At 44.0% G+C, this 21,987-nt stretch overlaps 1 protein-coding gene across 11 annotated transcripts in view; it reads right to left on the reverse strand.

The window, feature by feature from the left end:
* The window catches only part of SOX5 (SRY-box transcription factor 5), a 783,587-nt gene that overhangs the window by 64,293 nt on the left and 697,307 nt on the right, over nucleotides 1-21,987 (reverse strand). For all 11 annotated transcript variants that reach the window (XM_081209974.1, XM_081209972.1, XM_081209973.1 and 8 more), the window contains one exon: nucleotides 20,927-21,073. In XM_081209974.1, the coding sequence (XP_081066100.1) occupies nucleotides 20,927-21,073 (147 nt within the window). The remainder of the gene's footprint in view (nucleotides 1-20,926; nucleotides 21,074-21,987) is intronic.

A 21,987-nucleotide genomic window follows, 5' to 3' on the forward strand; every position in this document is an offset into this window, starting at 1 on the left:
GCCCAGGGGTAACAGTGACCCACCATGACCCTGAGGCATGCCACCTGTTCCACTGTTCCGTATTAGCATTTAGCATTTTTTTGCTTAGAAAGATTTATATACTGCTTAATTGAGCAAATATATGGGTGTAGAATATTCATTTAAAACAGCAATAAAAACAAACTGTGAGAATACAGTAGAAATAAAACCAACACCTGTTTAAAAAACACAAGATGAATATAATAAAATTAAATATCTGCGTAGGCTTGCCTAAACAAAATACAGTGGTTTCTCGGGTTACATACGCTTCAGGTTACAGACTCCGCTAACCCAGAAATATTCCCTTGGGTTAAGAACTTTGCTTCAGGAGGAGAACAGAAATCGTGCCCCGGGGACCCTGAGGGTCATCTAGTCCAACCCCCTCCAGTGCAGGAATGTCAACATGCGGTCCCTCATCCAATTTTAAACCATACCAGATCCTGCTTAGCTTTGCAAATGTGCTAGCAGTTTTATTGCTGTACCGCTCAGAGGACCTTTCAAAAACATTCCCACTAAGCTAAACACAGTCTACCAGGGACTAGGTAAGCTTCCTGTTTTTGGTATCCATTGAGGAATAAATCCCTGGCAGGACATAGTACATAGGAACAGTGGCCGGCGTGATGGGGCAGTGCCAGAGTCAGTGCAGCGCAAATGCACCGGCAGAGCCAATCTGGTGTTCTAGTCCCTGCATACGCACCAGGCTGACCTCACTGCTGCCTCTCCTCTCCTCTTCACCCCTCTCTCTCCAATAAGCAGCAGTGACTCACCTGTCAGGCCAGGTAAATGCCACCCCACCCCCCGCATCGCGCACGACGGAGGGCTAGTAAGCATGGGGGTACATGCATTTGGCAAGTGTTTCGAAGTACCAAAAATACCCCCCAATGGGAAGTTCTTTTCAACCTCAGTGGAAAAATTTAAAACATGTATGAAGCTTTGGCTCTATGGTCGGCCAAAGAGACCATCAACTCCTCTCCTTTTGCAAACTGGCCACTACTGCTTTTGTGGTTTATTATATGGCTCCGCCAGATAACTGGCAACCCCTAATAACTAGAGCATTGTTCAGCTAGATTTCCCACACCACGGTTGTTTGGTTTCAATCCTAGCCCCCACTCCCAGTTCTCCATAAATAGGTTCAGGCTAGCTGCTAAACAGGAAATGAGTGTCTTAGCTACAGATCAGCAGGGATCAACACAGCATCTGCAAATCCCTCAGGGAGGCCAGGAGCCAATTTCTTACTTTGCCTCGAACAATACACAGTGTTTCATGAGAGGCAAGAGAAAGGCTGAGAAATCGTGTTGGAACTAGAGGGAGATTCCCCCTTCATCAAAAGCAGCACTTCTTCTCAATATCCCTCCCCGTTGAATAGGCAGCATTTGGGATGAATAACAGTAATTGACAAAGCTCTTTATCAACACTCATTAAATTAACTCTCAGTGAAACATCCTTATCCCTACATTGCAAATAAAGGCGACCCCAGGTGTCTGGCTCACTGAGTGACTTTCTCCCTTGCCACAATGGAAATAAATTGCAACGTCAGAGAACATGAGATACTATCGGGAGGGTCAGATGGAACAAGACAGGTGCAGCTAAAGAATATACAGAATGCAATGAACGCTGGGAAGATTTTCTCATGGGTGTTTCAGCAAAGGGCTGGATAAGTTGGCCTCTGGAGGTTTTCTCCTCAATACGTGTCTTTAGGAGGCAGTGGCCAAAGGCAGAGATCATATGAATATAACAAATAAAGGCTTTGTTACTGGGTTTTAGAGTTAATCTAACCCTGACCAGGATGCGGGTGGTGCTGTGGGTTAAATCACAGAGCCTAGGACTTGCCGATCAGAAGGTTGGCGGTTCAAATCCCCGCGGCGGGGTGAGCTCCCGTTGCTCGGTCCGTGCTCCTGCCAACCTAGCAGTTCGAAAGCACGTCAAAGTGCAAGTAGATAAATAGGTACCACTCCGGCAGGAAGGTAAACGGTGTTTCCGTGCGCTGCTCTGGTTCGCCAGAAGCGGCTTAGTCATGCTGGCCACATGACCCGGAAGCTGTACGCCGGCTCCCTTGGCCAATAAAGCGAGATGAGTGCCACAACACCAGAGTTGGCCACGACTGGACCTAATGGTCAGGGGTACCTTTACCTTTACCTTTAACCCTGACCAGGACCACACCTGTAATATACAGCAGAGCACTGAAGCTAATTTCCATGGTGGTTTATTTTCAACTGCCTTTTTAGGGTATTCCGATAGGCATTACTTTATTATTTCATCCGAGATAACTTGACTTATGGTACCGTATCCTACACAGTGGTGGCCCCCAAACAGGGCATTCTCTGTTATAGCCCCTGATGCCTCAACCTCTAACATACCAGGCCAAGTTCTAGGTGCTGCTATTAGTACATAAAGCCCATAACAGCTTGGGACCAACTTGTCTGCGGGATCGCTTCACACAATATACGCCCACTCAACCAACACCTTCAACCTGTGGAACTGACACTGTGGCAGATGTCACCTAATATTTCTCCTGCCTTACTGATATCAAGGAGGAACTTTCATGATATACTCTCTTTGTTGCCTGTTTAAAACATTTTTGTTTAGGCAAACTCATCCAGGCATGTAGAAGTTACATGGCTTTCTTTTGAGCTACTGTTGATTCTAATCATCTTCTGAATATTTTAAATACCTGCCTTTTTAAAAAAATCAGTGATTTCACAGTTTTGTTTTATATCTTCGTAAACTTCCTAGAAGTCTTCTTAGGCAGCATATAATTTTTGTTAAACAAATACGTGAACCACCAGCTGCTTCAGGCATCTTGTAAAGACTTATCTTTTTGCCTAGACTTTCCCTGATCCAGAAAATCAGAACCTTGTTTTATGCATTTGAATTCCAAGAATTTCTGTTTCTATATGCTTTTACACAACGGTTTCATTGTTTTTATGATGTTGTTTTTTTAACGGTCTTGCTTTTCTGTTGCTTAAGAGACTTGTAAAATATTAAGCAGCTTATAAATACTTCCAGATAAAAAGGAACAAATAAACCATTCCTCCCAGAAGATGTAGTGATGCCTTCAAAAGAGATTTAGTCAGGTTCATGACTACTCCATGTGGAGGAGTGATGTTGCATTCACATCCAGACAAAAGACTTCCTACAGACATCTGGTTGGCCACTGTGAGAACAGGATGCTGAACTATGGTGGGCTATTGGTCTAAGGCTGCAGGGTTCTTTTTATATACTGTATTTTTCAATGTATAAGATGATGTTTTTTGCTAAAAAAAAATTGGGGTCGTCTTATACATGGATGTGAATGCACAGGGGTTTGGGCACTGGCTCTGGCGGCCTGGGCTCAGGTTTGGGCTCTTGAAATATGGCAACCCTAACTTTGGGTGACCTCTGCCCAAAGTTTGATATTTAAAATACTGGTTTCTTAATTTTGAGTTCAAAAAACAGGGGTCTTCTTATATATGGGGGCATCTTATACATGGAAAAATGCGGTATTTAAAGAGTGCACTAGTAATACGGGGATACTTCCTGAAATAATACCTTATTTTCCTGTTAGTACTGAGCTGGGAAAGGACTAGAGTGCAGAAAGAGTAAGAAACAAAGGTCCTCAAAATAGGAAGTAGCCTTCTGCTGACTCAGCCCATTGGTCCACTTGGCTCAATACTGTGTCTACACTGATTAGTAGTGGCTCTTCTGGATTTCAATAAGGAGTCTTCCCAGCCCTACTCTGGAGATGCCAGGGGTTTAACTTTGGACCTTCTGCATTCAGGGCAGTTCCTTTGCCACTGAGCCCTTCACAATGCTAGGCATGAGAACTCGGGAGGGGTGGGGGAACGAGCAAGGGCCCCAAAAGACGCTCAACGGCACACTATTAAATGAAACAGAATCAAGGAAACAGAAGCCATGCTGATCAAAGTCTACCACCTCTCTCCGCTGCAGATGACGCCTACGCTGAAAGCATCCCACCAAAACACATTGATATGAAAACAAATTAGGCACAGACCCCTTGTCCTGCTGTGGCCGTATGAAAGAGAGGAAATAAAATAAAATAAATAAATAAATAAAGGGGGGTGAACCTGCAACTGAGTCAAAGGAGCTTTAAAGAAACAAAAAAATCAAAGAACTTGGACACCCCACAGAGAAGAGATACCTCTTCAAAACCCACCTGGATTTCTTCTGACATTCGCTCTCTCTCTCTCTCTCTCTCTCTGATGCCTACATAGACTTATGTACCAATGCACATATGCCCTGCAGAACATACATAGTTGAAGGCATTTGTGGGTCTTGGATGAAACAAGTCCGCTTTTTATTCCTTCCCCACCCACTCTAGTTAAAGCCGACTATGTCAGCCTGATCCTAGGCTCCTTTGCTCAGAAGTTAACTCCTGCTGAGTTCAGTGGGTCTCGGTGGGGTGTTAGGGAACGGGTGGTACTTCTGGTGGGGGGGGCACCCCACCTGTGGCTCCTAGAAGCCATCAGCATGTGACAGGTGCCACACCCCAGGAAATGGCTTTCACTGGCCAGGTGAGGATAAGCTGATGGGTCTCAAACCCTCAGTGAGCCAGGGACATTCCCTGCAAGTAAAGGCAGGCTTCTGCGGGTTGAGTGGACGAGACCAATCGTGGGTCCAATGGTCAAGAAGGTCAGATGGGGCTCCTCAACCTGGAGAGGTAGCCCATCTAGTAGAAGAAAATCCTCCACTGCCTTGCAGCTATTTGTGAGAGAAAGGCTTCGGGAGTAAACCCCGAGGAAGAATCTGTACCTGCTGCCTTGTGGAACACCTTCAGAAGAAAAGGCTCAGGAGTGAACCCTTAAAATTCTGCAGACGTTTCATTATCTACTTCCAATTTCATGTTAGGCAAAATGTCGCTGTCAACTCTGTTCGGCTTAAATGAGATTGCCTGCTCTCGCATATCAGTTCCGTGGTTTGGTAGCACCTCTTTCTCAGCACTGTTAAATGTTTACCCACCTAGTCCTTACTGTTAACAAGTGGAAACATGGACACTTGAGGAAGCATTAAGAATTCCTTTGCCCATAACCCCCTGATCCCATAGTGTCTCTCTGTGGAACTCAGTTCCTGGTAAATCGGTGTTAGCCAATGTAGCACTACTCTAGATCTTGTGGACTCCAGCTCCCATCCGCTCCAACCAATTTGGTCAATGGTCAGGGATGAGGAGAGTTGTTGTCTACAACATCTGGAGGGCACCGCATAGACTTCCCCTGTAAAAAATGAATAAGGAATCTGTTATTCTGGGTTTCTAGAATAACTTATAAGAGCTCACACTGAAAATCCATTTTGGCTGTGCCACCCAAAGTTCTGATGTACAGATGAAGTCCCATATACCATTTGGTACTGGGGAATGCCACACCTCTACATTGCAATGGCAAGTTCCATTCAATTACACATCTTTTTTTCATTGTTTCATGCCAGTTCATTTCCACATCAGGGTGTTGTTGTTAATAAACAGAGAAGTGCATGAAGAAAATTGCACCCGTATATGCTATTAAACATTAAATTTGACCGTATTTTGCATATTTCTTGACCTTTCAAACATATTTGTGGATGTATTTTCTTGAAGCATGGACATTTTGGGCATTTTTAAACACTTCTGTTTGTGTTTTCTGAGGTGAGAACTGCGCCACAAAACTCAGAGAAGTGTGATAGCTGACAGATTGTCTGCAATGCATTTTGTACTTTAGTTTAGGCGATGTGGAAAGTTTGGTTTGCTATGAAATGCGAAATGAACAAAATCCTCGAGCATCCCTAGCTGCAGCAGAGAATTTCTGAACACTGAAAAGAACAGCCAAGTGAGCAGATCGCACCACCAAATACATATTTTATATCAGCAATCAAGAGCCCTTTCTCTTTCTTCTCTCTCAGGAGCTTCCCAATTCCTTTCTTCAAGTACGAGCATGTTTGAACTCGCGACATTGAGAAGAAAGGAAAGCATGTTTAAAAAGGAGTGGAGTGACATATTGAGTCATCACATCACTCTTCTGTGTTTCAGAGGGCCTAGGTGCATGGTGCTCAGACCCAACAGACAGCATTCAACCCATGCTCTACTTCAAGCTCACTGTTGTCAGCATACATGGAGTACTTATCATGCCTCTGCAAGTGCCTGATGCTATCTGGTTGCGGTCCTGTTCTGAAAGCCAATCAGTGTGCATCAACAGTGGTCAAATGACCACATTTCAACATCCAGTGCCATAGAGGAAGCTCAACCAACATGGTCTGATTGCTTTCCAACCATCACATCAGCACTCTGCTGCGTTGTGTAGGGCATCCCGGAAAGACTTGCATAACATGCCTCTCTTGATACTGTAGAATACATAAGACAGTGCTTCTTTGTCTAAAAATTATAAACAAAGTCCCCCCCAAAAGAGCAACCGTCTATAAAAACCACAACAACATATGCCTACGGTTCATCTATGATTTTCAGGACTCGAGAAAATCTTGACTTAAGAACACTTCCAAATGCATTTCCATCACTCAAGACAGAAGACATTCACCTCCCAGAAACTTTAAAGAAGCGAAATATGGAAAGCAGGAGGAAGACGCAAGAGACCTCGAGGAGGAGAGACCTTTAATCCTCCTCCTGGCTTGGCCAAAAGGCTCCCTGGCCCACTCCAAGACGGCTGAATTGTGTCAGAAGCTAGCTGACAGCTATTTTTTGATGATTTTATGGCTGACGTCTTCAGATCGCCTTTTATTTTAATGATAACCCCAATGCAAACATTAAGATTGTCATTGTCTTACTGGCAATGTCCTAAGGGGGCCTGATGTCTTTTGAGAGACAGAGAGAGAGGGGGGGGGAGAGAACCCATAAAACTCTCCAACGCTTGATATACAGTGCCACTTAAGGGCAGTTTTATGCCAGATGGAGTAACCTAGGTTTTCACCTTTCAGCTATTCAAGGCTTTGTGATTTCAGGATTGCCACCTTTTAACCCTGCATATTATGGAAGGCTTGTTTAATAGTAATTTCTTCTGCTCAGCAAAGTCCGGGCATGCTTGTTCTGCCACCTTCACTAAACTACACTTTCTCAAGATTCTTTGACAGAGGGAACCATGACAGTTAATACTGGGTAAAACCAAAATTAGCGGATGTCCCATAGTTCTGGCATTATAACAAAAGGAGAAATCCACATCTCTCTCCACTATCTCCCCATCATGCAAAATATTATACACTTCTGTCTCGACCCTCCTTGTCTTTTCATTCTAGATAAAAAACCACAACCATTGCAACCTTCTCTCATACGGTTGTGGTTCCACTTCTTTTGTCATTTTGGTCATCCAAAATGCGGTTTGACAGTAGTCAGTGGGATTTGTAAGACAAGGAGAGGACTGATAAAAAATTGGGAGAGAGTGATTATGCACAAGCTTAAGTACAATGAGCAAGCAATTTCTTTTTTTTTTTAAAAAAAACAACAGCCATGGCTCTGTGGTTTCCATTTATCTCTTATGTGGAAGCTCCAAGCTGCTTATCATAATTCAATCAAATATAGCTGGCAATTGGCTCTATAGCCAATATTTGATTATCTGGCTATCTAACTTACAGACCAGAAACTTCTCACTCATTTAGGAGTTGTTTGGTTGTTTTACTTAACTGTTGCTCAGTATTAGAGTGAACCAAGTACCCCTGATATTCTAGTAATTTGTAATCTTCGTGAGTCTTCGTTTCCCCTGAATTTGTCATTTTGCATCATTCTGTTGGCTCCTCCTTTTCACTTTCTGCATTTTGAATTTTATTTCAAAATAGGATTGCATTTAAACTGTAAAACGAAAACAAATTGGCCACAGGTACATGATTAATGGATAAAAGGTGACGTTTACTAGAACGTTTAAAAAAACATAATTTCTGCACACTGCTTTCCTACATCCGGCATAATGTGCTTACGGCGGCACTTTCCTCCATCCATCCATCCCACTTTTGACATGTGTCCCCCCCCCCACTCTGTAAAATATTTGTAAGTAGCGTGGGGTAGGAAGAGGAGGGGAAGAATCTTCAAAGATACTTTAGGGAGCCTTTTGTGCCAGTTTTCCCATGGATATGTCATGTTGAGTCTCATCTGTCACTACCACTCCAGTGGTGTCATATTTGCACAAAATCACGTAATGCAACAGGACTGACAGATGCGTGATGCGGCTTGTCGTTTTGCTGCATGTCAGCTGGAAGGCTGTGCGAACCTATTTGTTATCTATCTGTTCCCCCCTCGCCTCTATCCAGAACGCTGCTGCCAAAACCGTTTGCCTGACTTACTGTCCCTGCAGTGCCCTCCTTCCTATTCCCTGTCCTGACTTCCCATCTCCTTTGGTACGCAGAAGAAGCTCTTTCTTTCTTACCTTTCACGGATTCATAGAACTGTAGAGTTGGAAGGGACCCTTAAGGTCATCCAGTCCAACCCCCTGCAAGGCAATGGCCTTGCCTTCTCATCTTTCTCTTTGCACATGCACTTACTTACTTACTTACTTACTTACTTACTTACTTCTTACTCAACTGATCAATAGGCCACTTAATATAAAAAGAAGCTGGAAGTGGTTTACAAAAGGAGGAATTACAAGGAGTCTTTAAGCAGATTGCTCCATCTGTCCTTAACTCCCCAAGTGCACTGTTCCAGAGGTAAAATGTAAATGCATATAAACACACATATTAGTGGAAATGATGTTCATAAATGCATTACATCTGTGGCAAATGCTTTTCAAAAAATGGGTATATTACGCAAAATAATAATAATAATAATAATAATAATAATAATAATAATAATAATAATAATTTATTATTTGTACCCCGCCCATCTGGCTGGGTTTCCCCAGCCACTCTGTGCGGCTTCCACAGAAACTAAAAAACACTAAAATATCATACATTAAAAGCTTCCCTGAATAGGGCCGCCTTAAGATGTCTTCTGAATGTCAGGTAGTTGTCCATCACCTTGACATCCAATGGGAGGGCATTCCACAGGGCGGGCGCCACCACCGAAAAGGCCCTCTGCCTGGTTCCCTGTAGCTTCGCTTCTCGTAATGAGGGAACCGCCAGAAGGCCCTCGGCGCTGGACCTCAGTGTCCGGGCAGAACGATGGGGGTGGAGACGCTCCTTCAGGTATACTGAATGGCACACATATACACACGTGTGCGTATCGGAACAAATCTGCACTAAAATGCTGGTGATTTTTAGGATTTTTTTAAAATAAAAAAACCCACAAAGTTGTGGGAATGAACTTAAGAGTGAAAAAATGAGAAACTGAAATCAGCAGGTTCATCTGTCCCTAACAGTTACGCAATAATTTTTCAACACTCTCCCTCTCTTGCCTCCAATAAGGTAAGCTGGGGAAAAGCTGGCTGTCAGGTCAATTTTAAATTTGGTAGGTTTGGGGGGAACCATCAAAAGGCAACATGTTCTGAATTATTTAAATATATAGCCCCAGAGCACTTCAGGTCATCTCCAGCTAGTGATTAGGTAGATGCCAAGGAGTTTGACCTGAAGTGAAATTTCACATCGATCTGAAATTAGGAGAGATTTCAGAATCTGAATTCAACATTCGAAATTTTCAGAGAGGTTCAAGTTCCACTTTCGGATTCAGCTTTGATGAATGCTTTAAAGTTGCTTAAATCCCAATGCTCGACTGATTAATTTTAAGCTAAATATCTGCATGTGAAATTCAACAGTTTTACAACCGGTATTATCCCCTCGCCCCACAAAACACTTGCTGCATCGAACTACATTCACACTTGACCTATGTTTCGGAAATGCTGGAGAAAATTACAAAACTAGAAACTCTTACATTTGTATCCTTGCATGCAAATTTGAGGTGGGGGAAATTGCATTGGGGGCTTTCTTTTTCTTTATACCCCAGACTCATTTCTGCTCTGCAAAGAGTTAAGATTGCTGGGAAAGGACAAACAACAACCTGCCCATCCATTTTGTTTCAGATTTCATTCGGCCCCTACAGTTACAATTTTATGACCCAGTTAGGAATTTCTGGCCAGCTGGATGCAACAACACTATTTGCTATCCTAATGGCTATAAACATTGTGAGGGTTTGGCTTGTTGTCCAATATATAAGCTATAAAATGATATTCTTCCTCTGTTTGCTTTATGCACAAAATTGTGCTTGAATGCCCAATCTCTCTCTCTCTCTCTCTCTCTCTCTCTCTCTCTCGACTGTACCTCAAACTAAACTCTGGCTTCCAGTAACAGGGAAACATGTAGAAACATAGAATCTGGATTGGAACAGGGAGCTTTACATGCCACAGGGGCAGTGGCGTAGCGTGGCGGGTGCAGGGGGCCCCGGCCGCACCAGGCACAACATCTGGAGGTTAGGGTTAGGGGGCGCAAATCCACGGGTTAGGGGGCGCAAATTACTTGCCTTGCCCCGGGTGCTGACAACCCACGCTACGCCACTGCACAGGGGCAGCAACCTCGTGCCCATAGGTTGCTTGTAGCCCTTCAGAGCTCTTTATCTGGTCCTTGGGATCCTTCCCAGACCACACCCTTGTCTGGCTTTGCTCCATGTCCTCCTTGAATGCTTTTGCCAGAATGGAATTTGCTCTTGAATTGTGATGACGCCTCTTCCTTGACTGACTGGAAGATGGTGAGATGTGTGTGCATGACTTGGGTCACTTCCCCTGCCTCTGGAGACATGATCTGCACTTCTTTTGGACCCCACCATTTGCCCTGGACCCCACAGAGCCCTGATACTCCCATACAAAAAAGGATTCCCCAAAGCCATCACTTCAGAATCTTTGAAGTACTATTTTGCTAACAAGATCCTCTCTGTGCAATGATCATTGGGAGTGGGGATAGCTTAGTCATTGGAGCATGAGACTCTTAATCTCAGGGTCGTGGGTCTGAACCCCTCACTGGGCAAAAGATTCCTGCATTGCAGGGGATTGGACGAGATGACTTTAGGGGTCCCTTCCAACTCTACAATTCTATGGTTCTAAGCATTCTCCACTATGAAGCTCTCCTGTCTGTTTGTCTGTCTCCTGTTCACAGCTTCCAAAGCATGCAATCCTTTCCAGGCTGTTTCTGCTCAAGTCAAAAGGCTGATGCATCTTTTACCATCCACAGCTCTGTCTGGTGAACAGATAAATTGAGATAATGAGGGATTAAACCACCCCACCCTCTTTGCTTAAAGATCCAATCCAATGTTTGAGAGGGTTTTGCACCCAAAGGAGAGAAAAACTTCGCATGCCCTGGTGGTTTGCATTGTTTACAGCTTGCCTAAACCACCATTTATTCTCCTTGTTGCAATTCCCGGGTGCTACTGCTGAGCAAATAGTAGCGTTGCTACCCAGGAGTAACTGAAAAGAACAGCAGCAGCAAAAATTGATCTGAACAATCTGTGTGCTGTAGACATTTGATGGGGATGCAACTGTGACTTGGGCAAAAGTCTGGGGTCGTAATGAGGTTAAAAGGAAAGCCGACGGGAATTGGTGGCTCTTGCTACATTTCACAATGAACTGGCCCTGGATTTTTCAATGGCTTCAGACAATGCACAGTGCCTTGTTGAGCAGCAAGAGATGTTTAGTGAACATCCTAAGGAGCTGTGGAAACTCACAGGAGACCATAGCCATATTGAGAGAAGAAGCCATAAAAGGCTTGATTTTGATGTACAACAGGTAGATAAATGCCACCTGCATTTATGTAAGGTTAAAATATACAGAAGGATAATTTCACACAATACAGGGAAACAAGAAAGCAGCCTTGTTCCTGTACTCTGTGCAACTAAATATTGAGAGAAGAAGCCATAAAGGGCTTGATTTTGATGTACAACAGGTAGATAAATGCCACCTGCATTTATGTAAGGTTAAAATATACAGAAGGATAATTTCACACATTGCAGGGAAACAAGAAAGCGGCCTTGTTCCTGTTCTGTGCAACTAAACATGGCCCCAAGTTTATTGATGTCAATGGGAGATAGTGCCCGCAGCTATTAAAAAAACAACAACCACCACTCCCCCATCCTACGGATACATCTATCACTGCTTCAAAGTAAACAATTTAGACTGTGAACACAAGGCCTGCATTTTCTGCCTTGTTATCAGTGTGTGTGGTTTTCCAGGCACAATTCACAATGTTGTTTAGGATTGGGGTGAGCGTGCTTGAAGAACTGCTTTATCTCGTAGGAAATAAGAGTGATATTGAAGACCTGCTTTTGAAGGCCCTCTGCCGGGAGCCCCTGCTGCCTGATATTAGACAGGTGGTGATGGAGAAAGAGGCCCGGAGGGCCTTTGCAGCGGTAGCAAGCTGTTGATGGAACCCTGTCCCCAGAAAAGTTTGTGCTGAAGCTGAATGGAGATGCCCACCACCAATGCTGTGAGTCCATAGGCCTTGAAGGTCTAGACATCCACATTCACTCTGGTATACTGTGATTCAAGAAGACTATCTGCTATGCAGTAATACATGAAAGGGCCTTCTTGATACTGGTGCCCAGATTATGGAATGCTGTCCTCTGTCTGGTTCAACTGACCCTGGCTCTAATGGGTTTTACAATAAAAAAGTCCCTTCTGGTTAAACTGGTTTTTGGTGGAGATGGGCATGGGCCCCTGCATGGGTGAGCCTACATAATTTGCTCTTTCTGAAACAATAAGTGAACTGAAACACACTTGTCTTTTGAAATTTGCATTTCGCTGAATTTTGCAACGTGGTTCCCCAGCCACATAATATGAACAAATTTGCATATACTGGGCAAAAAAGCATATACTAATGAAAAATATCAAATGGAAATGCATTATAGTGTGGGAAATTTGTTTTGCAAAAAAAGAAAAAAAGGCACAGATACATACGAAAATGTGCGCATCAGGAGAAATTCGCACTAAGACACTGGCTAATTTTCACAAGCACTTTTATAAAAAGAATTCCAAAGAGATGTGGAAATGTGGCATCTGTACTTAAGATTGAAAAAAGGTGAGAAACTAAGAAGAACCAGACTTGTCTGGTCTAACCCGTCCCTAATTGCACCCCACAGTGTGATTAATGAAGAGCAAGCTAGAGATTTCTTAAATAAAATAAAAATGAGGGCAAGTGGAGTTGAATGCTGAGGTTCATATCTGCAGGGAAATAAGTAGTGGAAGCACAGAAGGTGCCAAGCAATTCTGCTCAGTCCAACATCAAACAACTGGTGAGGACCACTGATAAACAGTTTGCCAAGATGGTGGCTGCCAAGGTCTTAAGAGGTTCCAGTGATGTGCTCAAGTCTTACGTAGATTTAAAGGATGATCCTTGGCAGCTTCCCACCAATCATTCTCAGCACTTTTAGGGCCAACAGTTGCTCCATCTGCTGCTGAGGCCGACTTTGAACAATCCTTGCCGAAAAGCAGTGGAGCGATAACTCTTGAAGTTATCCTCTACGGAATAAAAACACCCCCCTCTCTCTCCTCCAAGAACCCAACCCTTGTCGTAGCTTCAGGTGAAGCTACTACCCTCTCCAAGAAAACTTGAACAATTCCTGCCTCTCCCCACACATTGTGCCAGCACAAATAAGGGCCTGCAGATGGGTTTTCAGCAAAACAACAGCTTCTTGAAGGTCATTTGAAGGGGGAGGGGAAGGGAAGGAACCTTGAACAGTTCCTGGGTGGAAAAATTTGGCTTACTGCGATTTTAATGAAATTTCCTCCGTCACAAAGGAACACAAAGATTCTCCAACAAATTTACGACAGGGCGAAGAAAGAATTTTAAGATTCCAGATTGGTCTTTGCAGGAGAACAGCTGAAACAGATCAGTGACCTGAAGTGTACTGTAATTCTTGAAAATTCTATATCAATCACATTACATTTCACACACGTTATTATCTTCCCTGGGTTTGCAGAGAAGGGAATCCGTTTGCACATCTACATTCAAAGTGTGTGTGTGTGTGTGTGTGTGTGTGTGTGAGAGAGAGAGAGAGAGAGAGAGAGAGAGAGAGAGAGAGATTTGTTATGTTAAAATGGTAAGATCCATTTTAATTTGTTTTTATTGTATTGCATTTTTCATACTATCGGGCAACACAATTTATTGTCATAGCTGTCAACTTTTCCCTTTTCTTGCGAGGAATCCTATGTGGAATAAGGGAATTTCCCTTTAAAAAAGGGGAAACGTTGACAGCTATGTTTATTGTATCAAAATGCCCATGTCTCCTCTAGGACCCCATTTAGGGTAACCAAAATGACCAAAGAGTTGAAGGAACTTTCATACTAGGAAAGGTTAAATCAATTGGAGGGACATGATAGAAGTATATAGGATTATGCACGATATAGAGAAGGTTTATAGGGAGTAGCTTTTCTCCCACTTTCAGGGGTTATCCAATGATGTTGAATGTTGGGAGATTCAGGAAGCACTTCTTGACATTGCATGTAGTCATGCTGTGCAATTTGCTACTATGGAACATGGTAACGGCCACCAACTTGGATGACTTTAAAAGGGGATTAGACAAATTCATGGAGGGTGAGGACCTCACCATGCTTATTTTCAGTGGCACTATGACTCTGATTACCAGTTGCTGAACAACACGAGCAGAAGCATGGAATTCAACATATGTCCTATTTGTGGACTTCCCAGAGACATCTCGTTGGTCACTGCAGGGATGGGATGCTGGAATAGTGATGGACCTTTGGTCCAATGCAGCAGGGTCCATCTTATTCTTCTTCCTCGGAGGTTTTTAAGCAGAAGCTGGATGGTCACCTGTCAGGGATGATTCAGCTGAGATTCCTGCGTTGCAGTGGACTAGATGACACTCGGGACCCCTTCCAACTCCACAATTCTATAATTCTGGCCTCATCACTGTAAAGGTGTAAGTGGCTGTGCCCAAATCTAGCTCTTCCACCTCATAGTCCTGAGGTCACTGACGCATTAGTTTTCTATCTGCAGGAAATTCTTCTGTATGGAAGAGGAATCAACCACACGACCCCCCCCCCCAGTCTGAGGGGGTAGAGCCAAAACGCAGACTTCCCGCCTTGGTGGGAACTAGAGCTGAGTGGCTGGTAATAATAATAATAATAATAATAATAATAATAATAATAATAATAATAATAATAAATTTATATCTCAACCTCCCCAGCCAAAGCCGGGCTCAGAGTGGCTAACAACAGTAAAAGTAACACAGCTTACATAAAATCACAATCCATTAATTGAAATTCTAAAAACAGTTCGTTCTAAAATCAATTCTGAATCAAATTAATGGCAACCATTGGGCTAGAGTTCTATGAGGATTATGAGGATTACCAGAGGAGGGGGTCAGGCTGTGTCTTGGCCAAAGGCCTGGTGGAACAGCTCTGTCTTGCAGGCCCTGCGGAAAAATGTCAAGTCCCGCAGGGCCCTAGTCTCTTGTGACAGAGCGTTCCACCAGATCGGGGCCACGGCCGAGAAAGCCCTGGCTCTGGTTGAGGCCAGCCTAACCTCCATGTGGCCTGGGACCTCCAAGATGTTTTTATTTGAAGACCGTAAGGTCCTCCAAGGGACATACCAGGAGAGGCAGTCCAGTAGGTACGAGGGTAATATTTTCCTGGTAAGGATAACTCCCTCCTTCACGTTATTTACCCACACAACTTCATATACACGTACTGACAACCATTCCAGTGAATTGATTTGACTGGCCTTCCATCTGCGGGCAGAAAGAACGGTTGCATGCAAAAATGTTCCATGTTCAATCTCTCTCTGGTATCTCCAGGTAGGACTGTAAGAGACCCCTGCCTGAGAATCTTGGAGAACTACTGCTGCTGGTGGTCACTACTGAGCTAAATGGACCCCCAAAGGCCTGGATTGGTAGAAGGGAGCTTCTTTTACCTCTGCCCCCTCTCCCCTGCTCCCATCACCTCTTTCTTCTGGGCGTCTGATAACTGCCACCAGAAAACACTCCTTTCAGATCACTTTGTATTATAAATAATTGTGCTGCCATGTTTCAGTTCCGAGCTCAGAACTGCACTCACCCAAACTCCACAGGCAGATCAGGTGACCTTTCTCCAATTCAACTAACTCTCTCTCCTCTCTCCCTCTCTCTCCCCCCCCCTTTCCATCTCTCTGTGTTGTGGAGGACAGACAAAGTGATATGTCTGTCATACGCCATTACCATTAGAACAGAATCTTGTTCTTTTATTACAACTGAACTCTGCCGGATTTCTCAGCAGGAATGCTAAGTGAAATCAATGTCTTGGATTTCCAGCTTGAGCTTGGAGGTCACAGCCACTCTATCATGTCTCAGCATTATCCTTTCCTTTCACCCCCCCCTCCTCTCTCTCTCTGAGCCTCCAACTGGCACACAGCAGATTGAAAACAGCAGGCTTCAGAAGGATCATGCTGCACAATTTTACAGCCTTTTGGAGGGCCCCTTCTCATATATATATATATATATATATATATATATATATATATATATATATTCCTCTGGGGACCATTCCCCCCCCCTTTCAATTTGCGGATAAATTCTGTTTGTGTCCTTTGAAAGAACTGCAAGCCAAAGGCACAGAAACACCTAGAAAAAGTATTTTTTATTTTTATTTAAAGAAAATTGGGAAGGAAAGAATAGCATAACAGAATTCTGGTAGCTGCCACTAGATTTTCTTTTCTTTTTAACAGGCATCCTTCTGAGTCACTGCAGTGGTGGCTGATGCCATTTGCGATGGGGGGGGGGCAAAGGCAGAGAGGACAACAGCAGGTGAAGCCATAGCCAAGTACAGACAGAGTCAACTTATTCTGGTTTTGCTCCCTGTCCTCCGCCCTGCAGAGTTCTACAAGGGCAACACTGAGGCAGCAGAAGGAGATGGTACTCGGTGCTGGTTGTAAGTAAGAAGGGGAGGGCGGGCTATGGTTGAGGTTGGCAGCGCACAGCCCCATGCTCCCTAATAAACCCCAAGAGACCCACCTCCACTGAGGGCAGATGTCATGCAACCTAACACAGCCTTCGCCAACTCTGTGCCCTTTCAAGGTTTTTGTCAGGGAACTGCCATCAGCTCAGAGGCGAGAGATGGAAAGGCAGTTGTGTTACAGGGAGCCTCCGAAAATCTTGCAAAGCAGTTCCTCTTCCGGCGAGGAGGAAAGCCCCACCTCCAGTTGAGAGTAGGTGCAGGGACCAGAGGATGCTAGGGAGAGCCTCAACACCGAGCCTGAGCAAACCGGAGAGGCGGGAAGTACGCCCCTGCCAGCGCCCATGCTGCGCAGTTGGCTTCGGCGCAGGGAGGGAAGGAAAAGGCTGGGGGTGACGCAACGTTTATGCTGGGGGAGGTACAAAATCAGACCACTCCCAGATTCTGCTAGCAATTGAGCCAGACCTGAACTTACGACGCTCTTCACTGTAAATAGTTTGCACCAAGAATAAAGCCTGGAAAAGACAGGTCGGAGTCTTGCCTGTTTACTCTCGAGCAACCACACCAGCGTCTGACAGATTTGGAGTACAACTTCCATCAGACCAAGTCAGGATAGCTGATGATACACAGCTCGACTTTGCCATGACATTCTGAATCAGGAGAAGCTGTGAAAGCTCTGGATCAGTGTCTGAATGGTGAACGGGATGGAGGCAAATAAATCCTGGGTAGAAAGAGTCTCCTTGAGCGGGTGGTTCCCGGGTTTGGGAAATTGGCAAGTTACCTGTTCGGGATGGAGTTGCACTCCCTCTGAAGCAGCAAGTGCGTAGCTTGGAGGTACTCCTACATTCATCTATGTCACTAGAGGCTGAAGTGGATAGGAGTGCCTTTTAGCAGCTTCACTTGGTTTGCTAGCTACAGTCGTTCTTGCACAGGGATAGCCTGACCACTGCACACTACATGTTGGTAACCTCAAGACTGGATTGCTGTTATGCGCTCTATGGCTGCTGGTGGGGGCACCCAGTCAAGAACAGCTGTCTCCATTGTTAGAACAGCTGTTTTGGCTGCCCATCTACTACTAAGCCAGGTTCAAAGTTATTGTATTAATTTGTACTTGAACAACTTAGGCCCAGTGTACCTCAGGGGTCATCTGAACCCTTATCTTCCAGCTCGATCACTGAGATCATCTGCAGGAACATCACTGGTCATTCCCCGGGTTGGCAAGGCTCGTTGGACAGCAACGGGGAACTGATCGTTTAGTGCCATTGGCCCAATCTTGTGAAATACTGTGCCAACAGAGATTCAGCAGGCACCTTCTGTGCCAACTTTTAAATTCCTGCTCAAAACTTTTCTATTCCGCCAGAGCTACGTAGGCAATTGCTAACACATCTTCCCACAATGGTTAATTGATGGCTGAACTTTTTATATATGGTTTTTATTGGGTGTTTTATGTATTGCTGCTGCAAACTGCTCTGATATGTTTCTTTTTCTGATAGAGTGGTATAATAATAATAATAATAATAATAATAATAATAATAATAATAATAATAATAATAATAATAATAATTTATTTATACCCCGCCCATCTGGCTGAGTTTCCCCAGCCACTCTGGGCAGCTCCCAAACAAATGTTAAAAACAGTACAGCATTAAATATTAAAAACTTCCCTGAACAGGGCTGCCTTCAGATGTCTTTTGAAGATAGGATAGCTGCTTATTTCCTTCACATCTGAAGGGAGGGTGTTCCACAGGGTGGGTGCCACTACCGAGAAGGCCCTCTGTCTGGTTCCCTGTAACCTCACTTCTCGCAATGAGGGAACCACCAGAAGGCCCTCAGAGCTGGATCTCAGGCTGAGTGATGGAGGTGGAGACGCTCCTTCAGATATACAGGACCGAGGCCGTTTAGGGCTTTAAAGGTCAGCACCAACACTTTGAGTATAGAACTATTTTATATATAAATAAGTAAATTCAATGGTAGTATTTATTTCCCTGGCTATTTTTAATCTGGGCCTTTTTATTGCTCGGTTAAAGGCACTGAGACACTACTGTCAGTTCAAGGAATCCACTGTGACGTGATTAAAGAAATGTGGTCAGCAGACAGGAGGACAGTGAGCAAAGGGAAGATCATATTTTTCATCAAACATTTTCTCATCACCGAACCAAGAGTGTTTCATGCTTCACCCCCTAAGCACATTTGGCTTGAAAGCCAGTCTCAGTACTTTGAATGGAGTGTACTCTTGCGCACAGGTACAGCAAAAGGCAAGAAGGCAATGGTTCCTTCCTAAAATGAGAGATGCTGAGGTTTGGACTGGTGCTGACATTCATTCTGATTTGTTTGCAGGGCGAATGGATGGCATTGCATCAAAGCAAGCATTATTCCACATTTTCCAGTGCATTTCCCATCATTTTCCTCATTACAAATATTCCAGTATTTGGAGACAGTGGTCTAGTTGTGCAAGATCTCCCAATCAACTGTGGTGATTGCTCAAACCAAATTTGCTGGTCTGTGACCAAATCCCACCCCAAAACAGCAACAGTCTGGAAGCACCCAAAGATACTGTTGCATCTTTGACAATTTCTGAAAGCTGCAGAGATGTGTGTAAGAAAGCATGCTCGCCCACTCCCCAATCTGAAATTCTAACAGGTGGCATTTGATAAGGTGTACAATGCCCATGAAATCGTTTCCCCATCCTTAAGCAATGCACTGCTGAAAGAAAGCTCGCTACCCTTCTGAACTGCAGCTGAATCTGTTAGATGCACCATAATTTTGATATTATCAATTGCATGCTTCAGTCACAGGCCCCAGATGTTTTCAAACAGCTCGTGGATAGGTGGAAGGAACTTGCTATGTTTAGCTGGAGAACAGACAATGATAGCACTCTTCAAATATCTCAATGGCTGTCACAAAAAAGACAATGAAGACCTCTTCTCTGCAACTCCAGAAGGCAGGACTTGATTGAATTGGCTGAAGTTACAGGATGACAGATTCTACTGGGATGTTAGGAGAAGCTTCTTGGTGGTAATATTAGGGCTGGATACACAACACCTTTTTAACACGCACCCCCACCCCTGCCTACCAAAGAATCCTGGGAACTGTAGTTCTGAGGGTTTTTTTTGGGTTAAACAGGGAACTGAATTCTTTGTTGGATTCTGTGCTTTAAATGTATGCAGCCCAGGTTCTTGTTGCTAAGAACAGTTTGACAATGAAATCTATGACTCAGACGAGCTCTTCCATTGTTGGAGGTCTTCAAACACTTACAGCACTATTTCCATGCAATCTCCATGCAGTCAGTAATTTCCCCCCAACACCAATAGGATTAGGTGTGCGGGTAGCGCTGTGGTCTAAACCACTGAGCCTCTTGGGCTTGCCGATCGAAAGGTCGGTGATTCGAATGCCCGCAGTGGAGTGAGCTCCTGTTGCTCTCCCCCAGCTCCTGCCAAGCTAGCAGTTTGAAAGCACGCCAGTGGAAGTAGATAAATAGGTACTGCTGTGGCAGGAAGGTAAACGGTGTTTCTGTGCACGGTGTTCTGTTGTGCCAGAAGTGGTTTAGTCATGCTGGCCACATGACCCAGAAAGCTGTCTGTGGACAAACACTGGCTCCTTTGACCTGAAAGCGAGATGAGCGCCACTCCCCATAGTTGCCTTTGACTGGACTTAACTGTCCAGGGGTCCTTTACCTTTACCTTTTTAAAACAGGTAATAGTTGCTGTTATACCAATAAGCACCACAGAAATCTCCCATCCCATGCTCAGACTGCTTACAATAACCTGTTATAAATTTCAGAAAGGTCTAAGCCAAGGATCAGCAACCTTTTCCAGCTGTGGGCCGGTCCACCGTCCCTCAGATCATGTGGTGGGCCGGACTATATTTTGGGGAAAAAAATATGAACGAATTCCTTTGCCCTACAAATAACCCAGAGATGCATTTTAAATAAAAGGACACATTCTACTCATGTAAAAACATGTTCATTCCCGGACCGTCCGCAGGCTGGATTGAGAAGGCGATTGGGCTGCATCCGGCCCCTGGGCCTTAGGTTGCCTACCCTTGGTTTAAGCTACAATTGCATATACATTATGCTGAAAGAGAGTCACAGAAAGAGACACAAAATATGCAAGAAAAGCCAGGCAGGTAAATCTGCGCAATAGTACCTTGCTTTTGGGTGGAGGGCTGGTTGTGCTCTTGTCGGTATGGATGCTGGTAGGCGATACGGCCGCACCAATGTTGCTTTGGGGGATGCCGGGTATTTTCCCACCTGGGGATACTTGCATCGCCGCAAGCTGGGCAGCATACAACTGCTACGGAAAGAGGAAAAGCGGGGAGTCAGAAAGTGGGGGGAAAGAAGAACACATTTCTCTATGTGAAGCCCCCCTGGACCGACAATAACCACTCAAAAGATGTACTTTCAGAGAGACCCGTGTCAAAGACGACAAATGCACCCTTCCAAACATCCCCAATGTAGTGACTTACAGCTGGTTTGGGTAGCTGTGCTGTTGTGGTTGATGGGAGTTGTGGGCTGAAACATGTGGAGGGCAACAAGTTGTGGGGAAGTGTGAACCATTCAAAAGCAAGTAAGAGCATGATCTCACAGTTAATTCACTAGTTGGTTTTCATTTGCAGCACAGTAAGCCCACAACTTATGCACATTTAACTTGTGCGCATTCAGCTTACATGCATGGCATTATTATTATTATTATTATTATTATTATTATTATTATTATTATTATTATTATTTAATAAGGGGGTGGAAAGGTGGTGGAGCTCTGAGAAAAATGACTTTGGCAATTTCACCTGCCATTGAACCCAATATGTCACTGTATTTTATTTCCTGATGCTTAGAGGATATCTTGTTTAGTTGTTTACCATGTTTTGCAATGTGGAATTTTCCTTGTTTTTCATGGCTGATTTCTGTGTGTATAATGCTTATATTGATGCCAAAGAGGACACTCTTTCTGTTGTTGTATTTTATAGAATGTAGAAAATTCCTAGGCTTTTTTTTTGTTATTTATTCAACCTACGTTGCAAACCACATAAAATTATCTCTTGTGTAAATCGCCCCAAGACAGTAGCTTAGTAGGCGAAGAATAAATCAGTGATTATCTATATCTATATCATCTATATCTATATCTATATCTATATCCATATCCATAGCTATAGCTATAGCTTTATCTATCATCTATCATCTATCATCTATCATCTATCTATCTATCTA

Source organism: Podarcis bocagei (genome assembly GCF_964188305.1).
Source record: "Podarcis bocagei genome assembly, chromosome: 10".
In the NCBI taxonomy this organism is placed as follows: domain Eukaryota; kingdom Metazoa; phylum Chordata; class Lepidosauria; order Squamata; family Lacertidae; genus Podarcis; species Podarcis bocagei.